Source organism: Camelina sativa, chromosome 17 (genome assembly GCF_030686135.1).
Source record: "Camelina sativa cultivar CO46 ecotype springtype chromosome 17, ASM3068613v1".
Taxonomy (NCBI): Eukaryota; Viridiplantae; Streptophyta; class Magnoliopsida; order Brassicales; family Brassicaceae; genus Camelina; species Camelina sativa.
This window is the reverse complement of record NC_141896.1, coordinates 28,416,243-28,435,940: the sequence shown is the minus strand read 5'-3', so window position 1 is coordinate 28,435,940 and position 19,698 is coordinate 28,416,243. Positions and strand designations below refer to the sequence as shown.

The 19,698-nt window shown below is 36.7% G+C and overlaps 3 protein-coding genes and 1 pseudogene across 8 annotated transcripts; 2 read left to right on the top strand and 2 right to left on the bottom strand.

Annotated features, from left to right (window-relative positions):
* The first annotated feature begins 604 nt into the window (after positions 1-604).
* LOC147924422 (putative L-type lectin-domain containing receptor kinase V.1) lies at positions 605-1,372 on the top strand. The gene is made up of 4 exons (XM_087496764.1): positions 605-655; positions 849-1,027; positions 1,112-1,227; positions 1,302-1,372. The coding sequence occupies exons 1-4, from the start codon at positions 605-607 to the stop codon at positions 1,370-1,372; spliced, it is 417 nt and encodes a 138-aa protein (XP_087352890.1).
* LOC147924421 (carbon catabolite repressor protein 4 homolog 4-like) lies at positions 1,222-2,306 on the bottom strand (annotated as a pseudogene). The gene is made up of 4 exons (XR_015587502.1): positions 2,208-2,306; positions 1,967-2,102; positions 1,734-1,882; positions 1,222-1,620 (listed from the first exon to the last, which is right to left on the bottom strand). The product of XR_015587502.1 is annotated as a carbon catabolite repressor protein 4 homolog 4-like (transcript).
* LOC104759723 (uncharacterized) lies at positions 2,289-4,544 on the bottom strand. Its single transcript, XM_087494029.1, has 6 exons — positions 3,683-4,544; positions 3,478-3,594; positions 3,298-3,389; positions 3,161-3,210; positions 2,754-2,823; positions 2,289-2,534 (listed from the first exon to the last, which is right to left on the bottom strand). Exons 1-6 carry the CDS (start codon positions 3,693-3,695, stop codon positions 2,355-2,357), a joined length of 522 nt encoding a protein of 173 aa, XP_087350155.1. The 5' UTR covers positions 3,696-4,544; the 3' UTR covers positions 2,289-2,354.
* Positions 4,545-6,057: 1,513 nt separating this feature from the next.
* LOC104757860 (DEAD-box ATP-dependent RNA helicase FANCM-like) lies at positions 6,058-13,819 on the top strand. 5 transcript variants are annotated; one of them, XM_010480648.3, is made up of 23 exons: positions 6,058-6,313; positions 6,393-6,693; positions 6,825-6,974; positions 7,061-7,143; positions 7,244-7,358; positions 7,462-7,553; positions 7,701-7,755; positions 7,845-7,966; positions 8,050-8,163; positions 8,253-8,446; positions 8,575-8,705; positions 8,803-8,863; positions 8,946-9,016; positions 9,089-9,138; positions 9,247-9,412; positions 9,526-9,653; positions 9,755-10,087; positions 10,178-10,244; positions 10,821-11,375; positions 11,905-12,357; positions 12,672-12,729; positions 12,870-13,016; positions 13,101-13,819. In XM_010480648.3, the coding sequence occupies exons 1-23, from the start codon at positions 6,272-6,274 to the stop codon at positions 13,666-13,668; spliced, it is 4,056 nt and encodes a 1,351-aa protein (XP_010478950.1). In that variant the 5' UTR covers positions 6,058-6,271; the 3' UTR covers positions 13,669-13,819. The 5 variants fall into 5 exon arrangements, with proteins under 5 accessions (XP_010478950.1, XP_010478948.1, XP_087349725.1 ...); XM_010480646.3 differs by having other exon boundaries at positions 12,870-13,819; XM_087493599.1 differs by having other exon boundaries at positions 6,211-6,313; positions 8,045-8,163; positions 12,870-13,819.
* The last annotated feature ends 5,879 nt before the right edge of the window (positions 13,820-19,698 follow it).

Here is a 19,698-nt window from a genome sequence, read left to right as displayed (position 1 = left end):
ATTATAGTCCAACTGGAAAAACGAAAAAATGCAAATGTTCAACTATGAATATGAGAGTACAACTGGACAACTATGTATAAATTATGTGTATACCAAATAATTTTTTTACTAATATCCTGTTGTCTTTGGTTCATTTTACCACACGTGTGATGATTTTAAATGAATATCCGCCGCCAAAAAATCTATTTTTTCGTTTTCACATGATCCATATTTAAACTTATTTTAATAGCTCTAGTACAGTTGCACCAAGTAGTTTAAGTTATAATGAAATTTTCTCAATTGTACCTAAGTGATCTAGTTGTACATAAAACCTCACATTCACCCTAAAATTCTATTAATTACAACCAAACAAATCTCTGTCCTTCGTCTTTGTTGCAACTCTTTTATCTTCTGCAAAGGCTCCATCTTCTACTCCTTATAGCTTCTAAGTAGATATTATTTCCCATCTATCACTTCATTAAGCTCACCCACTTCTTTTCTCAAACATCTCTACTATTTCTCCATCTTTTGATCCCTTTTCTCAAACATCTCTACATCAAATACCTTAAAATGTTATTTTACAATAGTATACAATATATATATATATATATTTTTTATATCCATAATGGGTACAAAAGGTGCAGTTAACAACAATAAAAAAACGATAAACCAAACGGTTAACAATTGATTGTTATCTAGGTTAAACGTAGACAAAATATCATAGGGCTACATCCAAAAAAATAACCTAACCAATAGTTTCATAGGTTATAAAATCCCAAAATATCAAATCATCTCCAATTAGTCCTAGAATCAGAGTTTGCAAGTTGAGTGAGTGTGTGGTCTTCATTAATATGTTGATGTATCTTTAGCTCAGTTGGCACACGTTCATTACTAAGATTGCAACCATTGGGCGTCTCAGACACCCTAACTTAGTTCGGCTACAAGGTTATTGCAGACACAAAGGTGAACTCTACTTGGTGTATGATTGTATGCCAAAAGGAAGCCTTGATAAGTTCCTCTACCACCAACCGATGATAAGTCTTGAATGGTCACATAGATTCAAGATTATTAAAGACGTAGCTTCTGGACTTTGTTACTAGCACCAACAATGGGTGCATGTGATTATCCACAGGGATATTAAACCAGCCAATGTCCTCTTTGACGCTAATATGAAGGCAAAACTTGGTGACTTTGGTCTTGCAAAGCTCTGTGATCACGGGATTGATCCTCAGACCTCTCATGTGGCAGGTACCTTTTTGTATTTTGCTTATTTCTGTTAGTCCCAAAAAGGATCTTTCTTTCATAATGTTGTTGATTTGAAGGTACATTTGGGTATATTTCACCTGAGCTCTCAAGAATAGGAAAGGCAAGTACAAGTTTGCACTCGGTGTAGTGATGCTAGATGCTTACGGGAGAAAACCTATATTGCCACGAGCATCGCAAAGCGAGATGGTACTTACTGATTGGGTGCTAGAGTGTTGGGAGAATGGAGATATCATGCAGGTTCTTGATCATAAGATTGGAGATGAGTATGTTGAGGAGCAAGCAACACTTATTCTGAAACTCGGCAGGAACTGGAGCTTCATCTTCTATTATGGTCTCTGCAGGTTTTACATTACCCGATACTAGGTAACTATAAACCTGGAAAACGATGAAAACCCAAACTCAATGTAGGGAACTGAAACAAAACCAAACTGATTTTGCAAAATAGATTGCACAATTAGAGAAACTTAATGTAAGCAATTGAACCAAACCTTATCCCCAGGAATTGAATTGAAGTCACCAGCTAGTAGCAACGAAGGTGTGCTCTCAAATTCATCTGATATTTAGCGTTCTGAACCCAGCTAGTCGTGATAGTAGATACTTGGCTTGAGCAAGCTTCACATCAGCCAATTCCGGGTCCCTAGAAAGAAGTAAAACATGAGATGAAAGTTGAAACATGAGTGTAAAAAAAGATCATCTTTAATGTGGTGACAAGTTTTTGTACCAGTAAAGATGTGTGTTTGCCACAATAACAATGTGCTCAAATGGCTTATTGATTTTGAAAGCAGCCATTATTCCGACACAATCGCGTTTTAGTCTCACTAGTGGATCATTAAGGCCACGACTGTCTTTTCGAGAATCTTTTGTTTGGGGCAGATTTGTGGAAACATGTGAAGAGAAACAATAGATAAAAGTTGGTAATGATGTTGAGATATAAAAGAAATAGCACAAAAGGACAATTTTACCTTTTGCTTTCTCATCACCTTTTCTTTCGTTGGATGTCTCAATCTTCGATCTGCCTTTATTGAGTCCACAAGATCATTATATTCGATCTGTTCCTTGGTGATCAACTATGCACTAAATCAAAAGAAGAGTCTGTTGTTTCAATCAGATTAATGTTTCTGCGTCAAGTTTAAAATTCTTATCACGCCTAATGTTTTAATCATATCAGCTTGGCTTGTAGAAGATTGCACAACCATCACGCTTCCTCTGTCCTGTTCTCTGAATATAAATCCCAAAATAGCCCAGAGACTCCATGTTTTTCTGTAAAAGCTATCGTACTCATCTACTTCCTGCAAAAGTTGTAACAATATAACTAAACAAGTGGAGACACCATTTGATACACACAATTCATAGGCACTATGAACAAACAACACTAACATTTATGAACATCTAAAATTTTCTAGTGGATTGAACAAGAGAGAAGGAGGAGTTCTGTCTCATTAGAAAAGGATACCTCAATTCTAACCAAACAAAAAAAAAAGAGAAGAAGAAGATTCACAAGAACAAACCTGCAGACAAAAGAAATCAGCCTCAAGATATTTGAGTACGCTGTAAATTGCATGTGAACGAGCTTTCCATCTGCAACAAAAGAAAAGGAAGACCAAGTCACATTTACAGCATATGTCATAACCTTTTAAGAAGCACCTTTCTCTAAGCTTTTAACAAAGATAATTTCTGGCTAAATCCAAAGTTCATATTGGTCAACGAATAATTAATGTGACAACACCATACACAATAATCCATGCTTATAACTAAGTTCAAGCACATTCATAGAATCCATTGTTTGTTTTTCTAAAGCAGATCTTGACTTGGAAGTTTATATACTCCAGACCATTGATTACAACTCACACAAAGAACTCTTGACTAGTATAAGAAACTTTGATCTTGAAAACTGAGAAATGTAGAGAATAATTACTTGAAACAGGCAGGTGGAGAGTGTGGGAGAAGGGCGCTCTTCACATAAACCTACAAGAAAGATGAAGCTCACATATATCAGGAAACATATCTAAAGCAAAGAGCTAAAAGAACTGCTTTTATCTCTAAATCAATCACAGAAAACACAATCCACTCCATTTCTCTTCTCCACATCTCCTTCTTTTCCCTCGGTAGCGGCTCTAACCTCCATAGTTGCCCAAATATCGTAGCTAAAACAAGAAACATTTCTTTCAACACTTTGAAATATTTTGAGTTCAAACAAACAAAGACAAGATAATCTTTTTTTTTTTAACTTACCACAAAGATTAGTGATAGCGTTGGAGATAGCTAAAGCCGTACACACGCCTTTACCAGAACATGACATATCTTCACCAAGCAACAACTTTGCAAATCTCTCCTTCATCATATCCAAATCTAATTTCAAAATTAAGATCTTAAGAACGTTCTCAACTAAAATTCTGAAAAGAAAAAAGTTTCAATTTTTATTTTGTTCCACGCTAACCTGTAATAGTCATGTCTTTCCCTTTAAAACCAGAATCATCGTGAAGGGTTGATGCCTTATGATCTAATCTAACATTCTCCTTAGAAATATTTCGAAACGAAGCTTTTCTAATAGGCCAACCAAGAATCTGCGACGGTGGTGCCGGAGGAAGAGGAGGAGGAGGAGCTCTCGCAGCTCGTAGTGCTTCTCTCCTTTGACTATGTTGTTACTACATCTTCCACAACCGAGTGAGTCAAACTGAGTCAAACTGTTTCTTTTCATCTAGAAGTGGAAATCTCGCAACAGGCTCTCTGGATCAGACCTCGCCTGTTCCTATTATTGTTCATGGGAAGATCACGAATCCCGATTACACCAAACGACGCCGGAGAAGAAGAAGAAGATGATGATGATGGGTTAAGTTGATTCGATAACAAATACTCCAGCTTTGGGGTAACAGCAAAGGCGTTAGAAACCGCCATAGATTCCGAGTTTATAAAGCAAGCAGCCAAGCAATCTTAGTTAATCGTGGTAATTGGTATACGGGTCCGCCTCCGAGTCGATTCCAGAGAACCGCCGCTCTGCAACACACGTCCCAGCCACCGTGGATGCATCACTGCCGCGTTTCTTGTCAGAAACCCACTGCTGCGCTGACGGGAGTGAAAGATTGCTCACTCTTGTTGTTGCTGCTCCGACGATAACTCAGGCAAAATAAAAACTATATCTGAAAAAGTGAACAGTGAGGCCAAAGAACATTTGTCCAGCTCTAATAATTTTCTTTCTTTTGCCATGATTTTAGTCGAAGAAGATGAATCAAATTAGTAGGAATCAATCTGATGTTTTTTGCCAACCCAAATTTAAGAGAATCCAAAAAAATCAGGAATCCATCCTTCAATGTTTTTATGTTGAATCTCTTAAAAATCAAAGACAACTTATGAAACAATCCGACCTGTTTTTTTAAAAAATAAATACAATATATAATTAAGCATCCCATACTACTTAATTAAACCAACCAAACCACAATTCAACTATAAACCAACAACAACCAACATGTATAGCGGAAACATACCAACAATACATAACCAAATATCATCAATGCATATTGTAACATTTCTAACCATTCTATCCAACAACCTAACATAAATCTATCCAAGTATCCATCAGCAAAAACACTAAAAATCAACATCACAAAGCCAAGACCCTAGATCATCCTCCTCCTTATTGCCATGATTCCACGCTACACATTCATTACCTGCACCACAAACAACAATTGAGATGCGTGAGTATTACCAGAAATACCCAGTGAGGCAATCCTCCCATCTACAAGCTATACACACAAGCAAATTGAGAGTACAACCACAAATAAAACATAACAAACCATTCATTGCACAAGTCACCCAATAACACATTCACCACACCTACATATTATCACACAAAACAAGTCATACAACCCAATCGCTCAGATAAGCTCATGGTCACGCACTCACCTTATCAGGCTGATTCTAACAACAAATACAACCAGGAGAAATTCTCCTTGCGTCTGAAACAGTCCAGAAACGTCCTACAACAAGTAACACAACCAAAAACAACCTTGAAGCAAACTGGACAAAAACATCATAAAAGAACAATTTTAAAGACGAAACCCTAAAATAAAAACTAACCGTTAACTATCAAATCCCTCCGGTGAAAAGCTAGTCCGAGACGTCACAAAGCTTTCCACAAAATCTTGTGCCGATCAGAAACTAGACGAGACCACGATCTCAGTTACAATCCCCGATGGTCCCAATTCGCGTTTGAGAAAACGTGTCTCACGAAACTGCGAATAACTCATCGAGTTTAAATCCAAATCCACTTCTGTAAAAAGAAGAATGACGATGAAAGGCTTGGGAATAACTCTACTAAATTTCGTTATCTTTGACAACGATTTGATATATAGAAACTGATTCTTCCCAAACCCTAATGATTCTGCTCCTTCTCCTTTAATCTCCTTCACACCACAACATGCTCTCTCCTCTCTCTATCTCTTTCTTCCTCTCAACACAAGTATTGAATAACAACCACGACCAAATAGAGAGAACAGTCGTCCATATCATTATAATTACATCACTTAGGGTTTCCCAAAACCAGCTCTAAACCGGGTGAACTTAAACCAAACCGGGCAATTTCATGATTTAACATAAATTGATCGGTTCTTCTACTTTTTTTTGGGACACGGGCGTTACAATTTAAAATGTAAATGGCATTACTATAATAAAACACACAACTCTCGTTTAGAAGTAATAATCAAACTTTTCTGTATTGTTTGAGTAAGTCGAAAATCATAACCTAATATTCTAGATAATTTCTCAATTTAATATCCCGAATAAATAAATATTTGCCTATCTAAAACTAAAAATTGGTTTGTAAATTTTTTTGCAATCTTTTTCTTTTCCGAAATTTGCCCGCCAATCTCTCTGTCGCTTCGTCAAAAGGGTTTCTTCCAAAGAAGGACGACAAAACCCACTGAACCTACAAATCTGAAAAGCTCAAAATTCATGCGAAAATCACAAAACAGTGTAGATTTTTGAAAACAAAAAGCTTGATTCCCTACAGTGAATTTGATTTTCCCGGAAAATGGGATCTAGGGTTCCAATAGAAACCATCGAAGAAGACGAGGTGAGTCCAATCTCTTTCTGGGTTTTTGAAAATTTCGTAGTTTGAATCGATTTTTCAACTTGTGGGTTTTATTGTGCAGGAGTTCGATTGGGAAGCAGCAGTTAAAGAAATCGATTTGGCTTGTCTGAAAACCTCAATTGCTCATCCTCTTCCTTCTTCTTCTTCTTCGTCCTATATCACTTCTTTGGCTCATCCACCAGTTACGGGAAATGGCACTAAGCCTCCTGCGAAAAGACAATCTACTCTCGATAGATTCATAGGAAGAACCGAGAATAAACCGGAAAATCAAGTTGTTTCCGAGCCCAATTTTGAGTGTGGTAATGACAACAGTCCTTTGGTTGGGATTGATCCTGAGACAGCTAAAACTTGGATTTATCCAGGTTTGTTGAGATTGTTACTTTATGATTTTTGTTATATATCTTTGTAATTTGTGGTATGGTGATGAATAATGCGTTTTTTTTTTTTTTTTTTTTTTTTTTTTTTTTTTTTTGTGTTTTTTGGGTATTTTAAGTGAATGGGAGTGTTCCTCTTAGAGATTATCAGTTTGCTATAACGAAGACTGCTTTGTTTTCGAACACATTGGTGGCTTTGCCTACGGGGCTTGGCAAAACGCTTATAGCTGCAGTTGTTATGTATAATTACTTCAGATGGTTTCCACAAGGTAAAAAAAACCCTCCATGAAGTAGCTCTTACAATCTCTTTGCTTTAATGATTTAGAAATGTAACTCTTGTTGTTGTTATTCCTAGGTAAAATTGTTTTTGCAGCACCTTCTAGGCCTCTTGTGATGCAGCAGATTGAGGCCTGTCATAATATTGTGGGAATACCACAAGTATGTCATTCTCTTTAAACAGATATATTGAGAATCTGATTATTTCTTTATCAGAATTGTAGATATATTTTTTGAGAAATGTGGGTTGAATTGATTGCAGGAATGGACTATTGACCTGACGGGTCAGACTTGCCCTTCGAAAAGAGCCTTCTTGTGGAAAAGCAAAAGGGTCTTCTTTGTTACTCCACAGGTGCTTGAGAAGGATATACAGTCAGGTGATACTCGGGTTATTCTATCAAAATGTTGAGCAGAAACCTCTTTATGCTTATTTAATTTGTTTTCATATTACCATTTGATCACAGTAACCGTCTCTTTCAGGAACCTGTCTTACTAAATACTTGGTTTGCTTGGTGATCGACGAGGCACATCGAGCTTTAGGAAATTATTCTTATTGTGTTGTAGTTCGTGAGGTTTGTTGTTCTTTTACGTGTTTGGAATTTTTCAGTAACTTTCCTTTTGCTTATATCTTGGAGAATCTATTTGTGTTTCTTTCTTTCTCTTCGTAAATGTAAAAATGATTAATGTGAAGGTACCAACTAATGCCCTTTAACTTTTAGTTGATGGCGGTACCAACACAGTTGAGAATACTGGCCCTTACTGCAACTCCTGGATGTAAGTGATCGACTTTCATTTTTTTTTTTTTTTGTGGTGGTGGAGGTTATTATATTTCGGCACCCATTAACGGTAGATGTTATTTTCAGCAAAGACACAGGCCATCCAGGGTATCATTGATAATTTGCAGATATCCACACTTGAATATCGAAATGAGAGTGACCATGATGTTTGCCCTTATGTCCACGACAGAAAATTAGAACTAATCGAGGTTCAGTCTGGTTTCTGCATTTCCCAATCGTGTTGCTCCCCAAATTCATGTCTAATAATTTTAGCATCTTTCTGGCAGAGCAGGTTCCCTTGGGGCAAGATGCAGATGATGTATCCAAACGCCTATTAGATGTTATACGTCCATATGCAGCCAGGCTTAAAAACTTTGGGGTTAAATTCAATAGGGATTATCAAACGGTATGTGCCTCAATCCTTATATCTGTTTAACCATTAGCGTCAGAGCTCACATTTTCTTATCCACGCAAACACCAACTCATGTTTGACAGTTAAGTCCACATGAAGTACTTATGGCAAGGGATACATTTCGTCAAGCACCTCTACCAGGCCTTCCCCATGTAAATCACGGAGATGTAGAAGCTTGCTTTTCAGCTCTTATCACTCTTTATCACATTCGTAAGCTCCTCTCTAGTCATGGAATAAGACCAGCGTATGAGATGTTAGAAGAGAAACTGCGAGAAGGGTATGCTCTTACTTTCTTCTGTTGAACTGATTTGTTGGGAAGGATGCCTTCACTGGGTTTAGGTATTATAGCTTTTAATATCAAGAGAATAGTCAAATAAGTTTCTCTAAAACTATCATCCTTTGCAGGCCATTTGCTAGGCTGATGAGTAAGAACGAAGATATTTGGAAGACAAAGCTTTTGATGCAGCAAAGGTTGTCACATGGAGCACCAAGCCCAAAACTTTCGAAGATGTTAGAAATACTAGTTGATCATTTCAGTATGTATTCTTTTTGAAGTTTGAGCTGGAGTTGATGTTAGTTCTCAGTTGTTAACTTACAATTGAACATTGTTATGATCTTATTCTATGGCTGCAGAAGTGAAAGATCCGAGGACATCACGGGTCATAATCTTCTCAAATTTTAGAGGAAGCGTAAGGTCTGTATAATTGTCGTTTGTGTTCCTTTTACTCGCCCATCATGTTTCTTCTATGCATTCACTGGATTACATTTATCTTTAGAGACATAATGGACGCCTTAAGTAATATTGGAGATGTGGTCAAAGCAACTGAGTTCATTGGTCAAAGTTCAGGTTTGTTACTTGTGAAACTTTCAGTTACACGAAATTATCATTTATAGCTGTAACAATGTATGTTTCTTGCAGGTAAGACACTGAAAGGGCAGTCGCAAAAAGTTCAGCAGGCAGTTTTGGAGGTACGTCTGTTTCCCTTTATCTGATTTCATGAAAATTAACTTTGATGTATCATACTGATTGGGTTTTTTCTAAACCATCTCCTGCATGATATACCCGTCTTTCAATAGAAATTTAGAGCTGGTGGGTTCAATGTTATTGTTGCAACATCTATTGGCGAAGAAGGCTTGGATATCATGGAAGTCGACCTAGTTATATGTTTTGATGCTAATGTATCCCCTCTGAGGATGATTCAACGGATGGGAAGAACCGGAAGGAAAAATAATGGTCGAGTTGATATCCTTTAGCTCGCTTGATTTATGCATTTCTCATTAATACTTCCATTACAAATCTTTGCAGTGTCACTTTTTCATTGGAAAGCTATTATGCCATTCCTTGACTAGCCTTACTAGTTCTAGCTTGTGAAGGGTCAGAAAAGAACAGCTATATGCGAAAGCAAGCAAATGGACGGGCCATTAAAAAGCACATGCGGAATGGAGGAACCAATAGTTTTAATTTTCATCCTAGTCCAAGGATGGTAGGCCCTCTTAAAAGCTCTTTCTTTTTAAATAATTCGTTTTCCTTACCTTTTTGCTTCAGTTACTTCTCTTAACATATCCTTGTCATATATTATTACAGGTTCCCCATGTTTATAAGCCAGAAGTTCAGCATGTTGAGTTCTCAATCAAGCAATTCATTCCTCGTGGAAAGAAACTACAAGATGACTATGCCACTGAGACTCCAGCTTTCAAACAAAAACTTACATCTGCAGAGACGGATATGCTCGCCAAGTATTACGGAACCGATGAGGAAAAGTTGAGACTGTCCTTGATTGCGTTCCCTCACTTCCAAACATTGCCATCCAAAGTGCACAAACTAATGCATTCACGTCAAACAGGCTTGTTAATTGATGCTATGCAGCATTTGCAAGAGGAAACTATTTCAGAGCAGAGTAAAAGTTTCTTCACTGAGGTGTGGTTTATAATCCCGGTGTAAATTTAGTCTTTCCATGCCTTTTGTGAAATTCACTGTTTACTTATGTGGATTCACTTACTCTATTAGTTTGGAGCTCCTTTGGGTGAAAGAGAGGAGTTTGACACAGGTCTGAGGGTTGGTGATGATCCGAAAGGTATATGTAGTCTCGTTGATCTTGCTGAAGTACAAATTCTAACAGTTGCATGGATATAATTACTCTTAAAAACCAGCTAGTAGGAGGTCGGTAAACTTATAAGTTATCGGCTAGTAGGAGGTCTATAGGCGTATAAGCTATCAGCTAGTATGAGTTCTATAGGCTTATAAGCTATAGTAATACTGCAGCTTCTCGTGTTTAGAGTGTGTTATTAGTCCCACTATTGACCAGGCCATAAGTGATTTGATCGAAGTCTATAAGCATCTACGTCCTATACATTAGTGACAATTTCATTTGGGTTTGTGAGAAATGACATGGAGCTGTCTAAAATTATGTTCATACTATATGTCTAAATCCAAGACCATTTAGGAAGATATTATCACCTAAGAGAGCAGAGAGTATATCCTAAAATTGTCTTTTTGGTATTTGTTTTCGTATATATTCTACTTCAGATGTATTGTATATATTTCATACGCTATATTTTGTCATATGAAACTTGTTATTTCTATCTCCACTTATGGATGCGTCAAATAATAACTGGAGTGCTAATGTATATTCTACTGTATTTATGTGCAGATTTACCCTCTTTCTGTGATTGGGAAGTCAACACATCACAGAGAATAGTTGAATCTCCCACAAGCACCTTAGAGAATACAGAGAAAGATTACGAAGAATCTTCACTCACACACCGTTATCTTTTCAGTTCAGAATGTGCATCCGTTGATACTCTGGGGAAGGTCTTCGTAATGCCGGTTCCTCTTTCTTTCTTTTCTAATCTACCAGCGTCAAACTATATGCCTTGTGCTGAAAGAGAAAAACAACAATCTTCCCCGAATCGATCGCACATTGACTTTGTCCCGTTAGACACTTCCACCAAAAAACAGCAAGATAATAATATTTCATGCAAGTCAAGGCAAAGATTCTTGCCAGGCGGTGCCAACGAGACACTAGAGACTTGTAGCCTTGTGAAAGGGCACTCCACCGATGTCGGTAAAGGAGATGTAGAGAATTGTGTTGGAGAAATTGTGTTATCCTCGGATGAAGATGACTGTGAGGACTTGAAGCTTAGTCCAAGGCTCACTAATTTCATCAAGAGTGGCGTTGTTCCAGAGTCACCCGTCTATGACCAAGGTTAGTGTTATATCTTAAACATTTAGTATGTGTTAGAGGTGAAAATATAACTATATAGTTACAAACGAATAGGACATATACTGAGTATATCTGCATCCGCGTCTGAGTCCCAATACATTGAATGCATCAATCATAGTGTTTGGAATTGCGGATGCAATTTGCTGCAACCACAGAACTTTGGTATTACTGTATTAGAGAAATTTTCTACATACGTAAAGTTCTATGGAAAAGTTAGAGAAATCACAGTTTGTTATTTCAGGCAATAGTAACCTCAACGAGAACATGACTCGGAAAACGATGAAAACATCCAAAATTTAACCCGTATTTAAAAAATTCGGATACTTATTTTCTTTGATCTGTAAAGCTTTCTAATCCTATTGTCGTAGTGCTGATTATACATGTGAATCTTCCATTTGTGCAAACGAAAACTTACAGTTGGTGAAAAAGCACCATTTGTACAGACAACTACCAAGAAAACTATCTGACCATAAGAACTTATTATAATCTGATAGCATCTTCAATGCTGCAGGAGTTGCAGAAGAAGCGAACAGAGAAGAAGACCTTGATCTTCCTAAGATTTCTTCACCCATGAGGTTCAGTAATGAATTGGCAGAAGAGCCTTCTTTCCCTGGGACAAATGTTCAACATAAACGCAGCGATTATCACATTGCGTCAAAGACCAATGAGGTCAGAACTCCTCGAAAGGAGGACTGTTTGGCCAATGGAACAGAAGGCTTGGATGTTTCTCCAGTTCCTGGGGAGTGTAGAACTCCCTTGGCGAATCTCACAAACACAAACAGCAGCGCTAGCAAAGATTGGCGAGTGAGTTCTGGAGAAAAGTCAGAAACTCTTCGACAGCCTCGCAAGTTGAAGAGACTACGAAGACTTGGAGATTGCTCGAGTGCTGTAAAGGAGAACAATCCTGGAATTACAGGCGCAAACTGTATGAGATCTCGTTCTCGCAGTGAAAAGCTCATTAGAGGTAACTGGTTCTGTGTTAACTTAAAATGACCAAAATATATATTATACCAATTGGTTTGGTGAGTAGACCCATAAGATCTTATTGTAACTAGAATAGAATGTTGCCGGTGTTAAAGTGACTTGAAAGTGTGAGAGTTGGATTTTACACTTTCTTCTGTTGCTTGTGCATTGGTGGCAGAAGATGTTTTTCAATTAAACAATGAGTTTTTCTATCAAGCATCTGCGTTAATTAAAAGTCTCGATGTGCTGGGAAAGTCGAAAGTTGAAACATGTTTGAATGATCGCTGCTTTGTTGCTCTGTGTTTTAAACTTCAGGTAAGAAGAAGATGAGCGTGGATGATGATGCCAGAGTATTTATTGATGCAGAAGCGGAGTAAGTTTTAATCTAATCTAAAAAACACCTGATGGTCTTTCTTTTACTTTCACAAAACAACGAAAGGCAACTTAACAAAAGTAGGTTTTCTAGATACAAAGTTGATGTTTAGTTGTTTCAAACCTTTATATTTTGATCAGGGTCTCTTCGGGAGCAGAAATGTCTGCTGATGAGAACGAAGATGTGACTGGAGATTCATTTGAAGATAGTTTCATAGATGATGGGACAATGCCTACGGCAAATACGCAAACCCAGTCTGGTAAAGTTGACATGATGGCCGTTTACAGGTATATAGGACTGAAAATATCTGTCTCCTTTATGAGTAAAATAGTCAATGAACTTAATAAAAATCTTAATGTATCCTTCCACAGACGTTCTCTTCTCAGCCAGTCACCATTACCGGCGAGATTTCGTGATTTAGCCGCATCAAGTCCGAGTCCCTATTCTGCTGGACTTTTGAAGAGAATAAATGAGAGCAGAAGCGTCTCAGATAAATCATTGTCTTCTCTCCGAACCCCACAAACAACAAACTCTGAGTCAAACCAGGATACAATAGAGATAAGAGATTTTTCGATAGTACAAATCTCATCAGAGAGCCGGAAAAGGAAATTCAGCTTATGCAACTCGGGAGATGCCCCCGTGATTAACTTAGAAAGCAAGTTTGCAGCTCAAGCACAAGCCACAGAGAAGGAAAGCTTTGAAGGCGTGAGAACCAATGCAGGTGCATTAGAGCACAATGATGATGATGATGATGATGATGATGCATTCTTCGCGACACTAGACTTTGATGCCATGGAAGCACAAGCCACATTGTTATTGTCGAAACAGAGGTTAGAAGCAAAAGAGAAGGAACATGCAACGCTTATACCTCATCAAGGCAAGCAGAGAAATGATGCTGAGGAGAAAGATGCGCCATCTTTTGATCTTGGTCTGTGGTGATTCTTCTTCTAATACAGAGATACTAAATTATATGTATAGATTGAGCATAGACATTTGGATGTATGTGTGGTGTATTAAGTTTATGTATATCCTTATGAAATACAGTGCTTAACCAAAGCACATTGTTAAATCAGAATTGATGTTTCAAACATACACACACACAATGTCTTAAACTGCATTACAAACAAAATGACAATCAACTTTAATAAGTTTTGTACGTTTATGAAAGAGGGGATTCTGATGAGTATGTAAATGCTGGCGACGTGGCACACAAGTTGGGATTAGGAATGGTTGTCACACAGACGATGAAAGACACTAAATGATTTGGAGGGTTTAAGATTATATTACAGATGTCTTGTTTAACTGGAAAAGTTTAGTTTTAGTACATTTTAGAAACATAATTAGCAAATTGATACATTCACTACTCATAATTAGAAAAAACCACATTTCTTATCTTTGCCATGAGGCAGGGGGTTTTCTAGTGTGATGTTGGCACTGAAGAAGGAGGCTCCTCCTCTCCCGGTGGAGCAGGCTAGTCTGAGTAGTTCGCAAGTTCAGTTTTAGCCTAAATTGTATGTAGGGGCAGTCGCGAATAGGTTCTCAAACTTAAGTCACACGTTACACGTTGAAGTGGTGGATGGGGATTCACGAGTGGAGATACCAGATGGCCTAGTTCAGAATTCGGTGCCTTTGTGTAACATCCCGAGACCAATTTAGGGTGAATGTCGATCGACACCATCAAATTGTGGTTATGCGGTTTTTATTGTAATTATCCGGTTTAGCTTGGTTTGGGTTTGGAAACCCTAAGTCTCAATTTAAAAGGCACAAGAAGCCTATCTTTGTTGGTTTTTGGTCATTGGTCGATACTGGAGAAAGAGGAAAACAGAGAGAATTGCCTTGGGAGCTTGATCTAGAGGCTTAAGTAGAAGGTTAAGGAGAGTTAAGGGGAGATAAGGGCTTCTTTTGGTGTTGTCAAGGAGAGGAGAAGCAAATCAGTAGCTTTCTGGGCGTGAGTAGGTTGCTGTGGCATGATTTTTTTGCTTTTCTTCATCTCAATCTTCTCTCTTTGCTAAGGTGAGTGCATGACCATGACTTATCTGAGCAATTAGGGTTTATGTGATTAATTTGGTGATTGTATGATTGATTCCTTTCTCTTTTGTGTGCTTTTGTGGTGACATGAATTATAATTTGAGTGGCATTTCATTGTAATAATCTTTAATCATGTGTCTTTTGATTAAAAATGCTTCACTTTTTATAGTATAGACATACAGTTTATTTTGTTGTTTCTCTCAACTCTTAATATTGGATTTATCAAAATTAAATACATAATACAACTCACATAGAATCAAATAATATGATTCACATAGAATCTTATGTCATCATATTCTAAGATTTTGTGGTGTTAAATTATATACCAACAGAAAACAATCAGTGGTCACGACAAGTATAATCTAAATTAACAAGAGTTGAATAAAAAAATGGGGTTGGCAATTTTTGGAGAATGTTAGGTTGATATTTTGACACAAGAATCTGTTTAAACCATAAGGTTAGAGATACAGTAACATTTTCTCCATTATGGTTTGAAGCGAGACTCTCAATGCAACTCAACAACCGATACAACCACTAGCCTCCATTACATTTCATCGGTAAATGATTTTCCTCAAACCCCTTTAATATTTTTTCGCACGTGGTGGTAGGCGAATGGTAGCACCAACATAAGTAAAAGAATTGATTTGACCACCTATGTTATCAAAGTGCATTTATTTTTTTGTTAAGGTTTATGAGAGAACTCCAGAGTTAAGCGTGCTTGAGCTGGAATAGTTTCAGGATGGGTGACATTCCGAAAGTGATTATCGGAACTATGCGAGTGAGGACAAAACACAGAAAAAGATCATGTGGTGATTTGTTGAAATGACCCGACCCATTTTTTTAATACCTTGTTAAACTACTGAACTCATACTCACTAATAAACCTAACAACATTCAAATCAAACAATGGAAAATGCCAAACATTAAATCAATTATCCAACAGATACCTCAATAGAATAAATAACCAATATTCATAAGCAAACAACATGAATCAAATAACCAGCAACCTAGGCAACATTCTATTGACTCATCTCTAGCAACCTAACAGAAGCCAGCCAACAAATCAATGAGCACCTCGAACATCCTCATCTTCATCGCTTGATTCCACAATCATACTTTGTCTTTACCTGCACCACAACACAAATGAGATGCGTGAGTATTATGATAAATACTTTGTGAGGCGATCTTCCCATCTAGTGGGCTATACAAACAAGCGAAAAGACAAACACAATCAATACACAAGGAAACAAGCAAACCAGACAACTCTGAACACACGGGTCGACTCTGCGCAATTGTGTCGATCGATGCACTCCTTGCGTCGACCGATGCAACGTCCTTGCATTGGCCGATGCAATCCTCCAAATTCCTGGATGCATCGACCGTTGCACTCCTTGCATCGACCAATGCACTCTCTGCATTGATCGATGCAGCCGTGCGACGCATCGCCGCTCGTAATCTCCTCTGTCTCCTCCCAGAACCAAGATACCGAAATCGACTCCTAAGCCCACAAAAACTCACAACCAACACATGCATACCAGCAATAAGCAAAAACAACCCAAAAACACACAATCAAACATTTAATCGTTTAGATCAGCCATGGTCACACACTCACCTTTGAGAATGACGAATCTGATTCTAAAACCCACAAAAATAGCCTCCTAGCAAGCTCCTCTCACGTTCTCAGCCTCAGATCTCCACTCACAGAAACGTTTTAGAAGTTTTCTTCCTTTTAGAAACGACAAAAGGTTAAAACTTGAAACCCACACTTAAACGTCGAGTTCCCCTTTTATATGCGAGACCTAGGGTTTCCAAACCTAAAACGCATCCAAAACGAGTGTTTAATTTAAGTTGTCCTGCAAAATAAGCGTTACAATTCTCCCCCACCAGTATAGATTTATCCTCGAATCTCGAACAACCATCAGTAAAGGACTCCCGTGCAACCGTGTCCACTGCCCGCACTTCCTCCAAGGGATCTATGAAGGTTACCTTCAGGCAATAGACTCACGTTTCAGACATTGTTTTCTCTCGACTTTTGGACTTTCTTTTACTCAAAGGTCTCAAACATGAGTTTTTATTGGCTCCTCATCAGGCCTTAGCCTGCATGCCATAATATTGGCTCCTCATCGGGCCTAAGCCTTCATGCCATAATATATAAAGGGAGTCCAATATTCGTCTCTCGGGTTGCCACCTTACAGCGCGCATCTGGGTCGTCATCTAAAGTCGATATGCCATCCATACTCTCAAGCCACAAAGTCTCAGAATATGATAGTACTAGGAGAACTAAGTTTCCCAAAGAGTCGTTCAGGACTAACTGCCTCTTAGAGCAAACAATTATAAACACGTCTGAGTCATATATCCTAACCCGGTCTCCCTCCTGTGACTCGCATAAGACATCAATGTAACGCTCGTGAACTGCAATCCTGGTTTAGGGAGTGCATTGATCGATGCAGTATGTGCATCGGTCGATGCAAGGCTCGGTTTTTTCTCGGGTTAGTTCTATTTTCTCTGGTTTGGTTCGGTTTGGAGGATGGAAACCTAAGGCTCGAGTATATAAGGGGAACTCAACGCCTAGGGTATGTTTTTAGCCACTTTGTCATTCCATGCATCAGTTGACGTAAGGTCGCGGAATCACGGATGTGTTCAGAATTGCCTGGTTTGTTTGTTCTGTGTATTGATTGTGTTTGTCTTTTCGCTTGTGTGTATAGCCCAATAGATGGAAGGATCGTCTCACTGAGTATTTGTGATAATACTCACATATCTCAATTGTTGTTTGTGGTGTGCAGGTATGTGACGTGGAGTCATGGCGATGAGGAGGAGGATGATCTAGGATCTCGGTTATTGTGTATTTGTGAAACAAAAAATATTCTCTAAAACATCCTAATGTATGAAACGGAGTAAATAGAACATTATATGTAATGTAATGATATAGTAAAATCATTTTCATGAGTGGGGGAGAGAAGGGTCTCAATCAAATACGAATGAGAGAAAATTCCCAAAAAGAGAATCTTATTGCGAATCTCTTTTTGACTGGACCGATGGAATTGACGTGTGGACTACTCCCTAGCTAAATAAGAAGGATCATCTATACAATTTTGAATCCTATAGAGCTATAAAGGATTTAGTAGTGCGCAACATGCAATTTGATAGTGCGGCATGATTCAACTGCAATATGTGTGAGACAAGTGCGGTTTATAAATAAGCGGGACAAAAAATGTTTGATTGGTGAAAAATTATTTGTGGTACGGATTTCATATTATTTTATATATAATTAGTATAGTTATATATTATTTGTTTCTTTTGTATTGGTATATACATATTTTTATAGCTTAAATACCCAAAATGATCATTTTTTTCTTTTTACATACATATTGTTAAATCAATTAAAGAGTTTGATCATAATAAATACAAAACATTAAAATACATATTGTCGAGTTGTTTGATTTTCCCCTAACATATTTATAACATTTCTGCTGTTTATATTTGTTTCAGTCATTACATCTGCGAAATCAGCATCTGAGAAATTTTTATCGGATTTTTAGTTAAACTATTTAATTTAACCGTACATAGTAATTTTTAAAATTTTAAGAAGTTTAAAATATTATAATTTATATATCTAAACTTAATTAAAAGTTTCAAATTATGAATATTCAAAATAACACAAATGAGTTATATTGCAGGACGAGTTATATGACATGACAGAGTTGAATTGATAATACTAAAAAATAAAATATCATTAATATGATACTTCAATATGGGCTAAATTTTTATTTTACTATTTTAACAACACCAATATAAAATATATCGAATCAAACTAATTTAATTAAGATTGTATTAAACAAAAAAAATTTGTGCCGTATATAGCGGATTATATACTAAATAATTAGAATTAACAAAATAGTACATTAGCAAAATTAATATAAAAATAATATATTAACAAAAAATAAAATTATTAATTTATCATTCCGTATACCACGGATCATAATCTAGTTATAAACTTTTATATATATAGCTTAATTAAGGAGAGATATATGTGATTTAAGAAGAAGTATATTGCACCTATGTATATAACTTAATTAAATAAGAAAATAAAGATATTAGCGTAATTCAAGTGGACCACTGCTTGAAACATTGTTCCACAATGAAATGCAGTTCATGTGTATTATTTGCTTCAAATACGCAATTTTTTTTGTTTTTAGAAAAAAAAACGCAAAAAAGATACTGAGTTTGTTGATTGGTGACCTACATGCAGTTTTTTTTTTTATCAATTACGCTATTTTTTATGTCACCACTCACGCCCTAAGGACATCTGCAATGGTTTTCTATTTTTACCTCTATAATAGAAAAACTTTATAATAGAGGTGAGTTTTACTCCAATGGTCCTTTATTCTCACCTCTAAAATAGAGATTGCTATAGAGGAACCCTATTTTTTTTTTATAAAGGTTTATCTATAAATAGAGGAAAAAATAGTAATCTCTATTTTATAAAAAATCATTAGAGTAAAATTAACCTCTACTATTGAGTTTCTCTATTATAGAGAAAAAATAGAGAAAACCATTGAAGATGGTCTAATACCACGAACTAGATATTCACCCGCGGTACACCGCGGAGCTATAATTTAATTTAGAAATACTAAATTTAATTTATTTATTATGTTAACTATATATATGTAAATACTCAATTTTGTATTTTTTAACTGTACTATAGTTTTATATAAATATATTATGTAGTGTATAATTTCCATTGTGTAGATGCATGTAGTGGTTTATTATATAGTTAAGATATCCTTATTGTTCATTTAATTTAATTTTGTCACAAACATACTGTTTTGTGATTTTATTTTTCGTTTACAATGTAGAGATAATAATATTTTAAATTATATTATATTTTAATAATTATGTGACCCATCTTTTGGTATGATGTATGTAAAAGTTTATTATTATG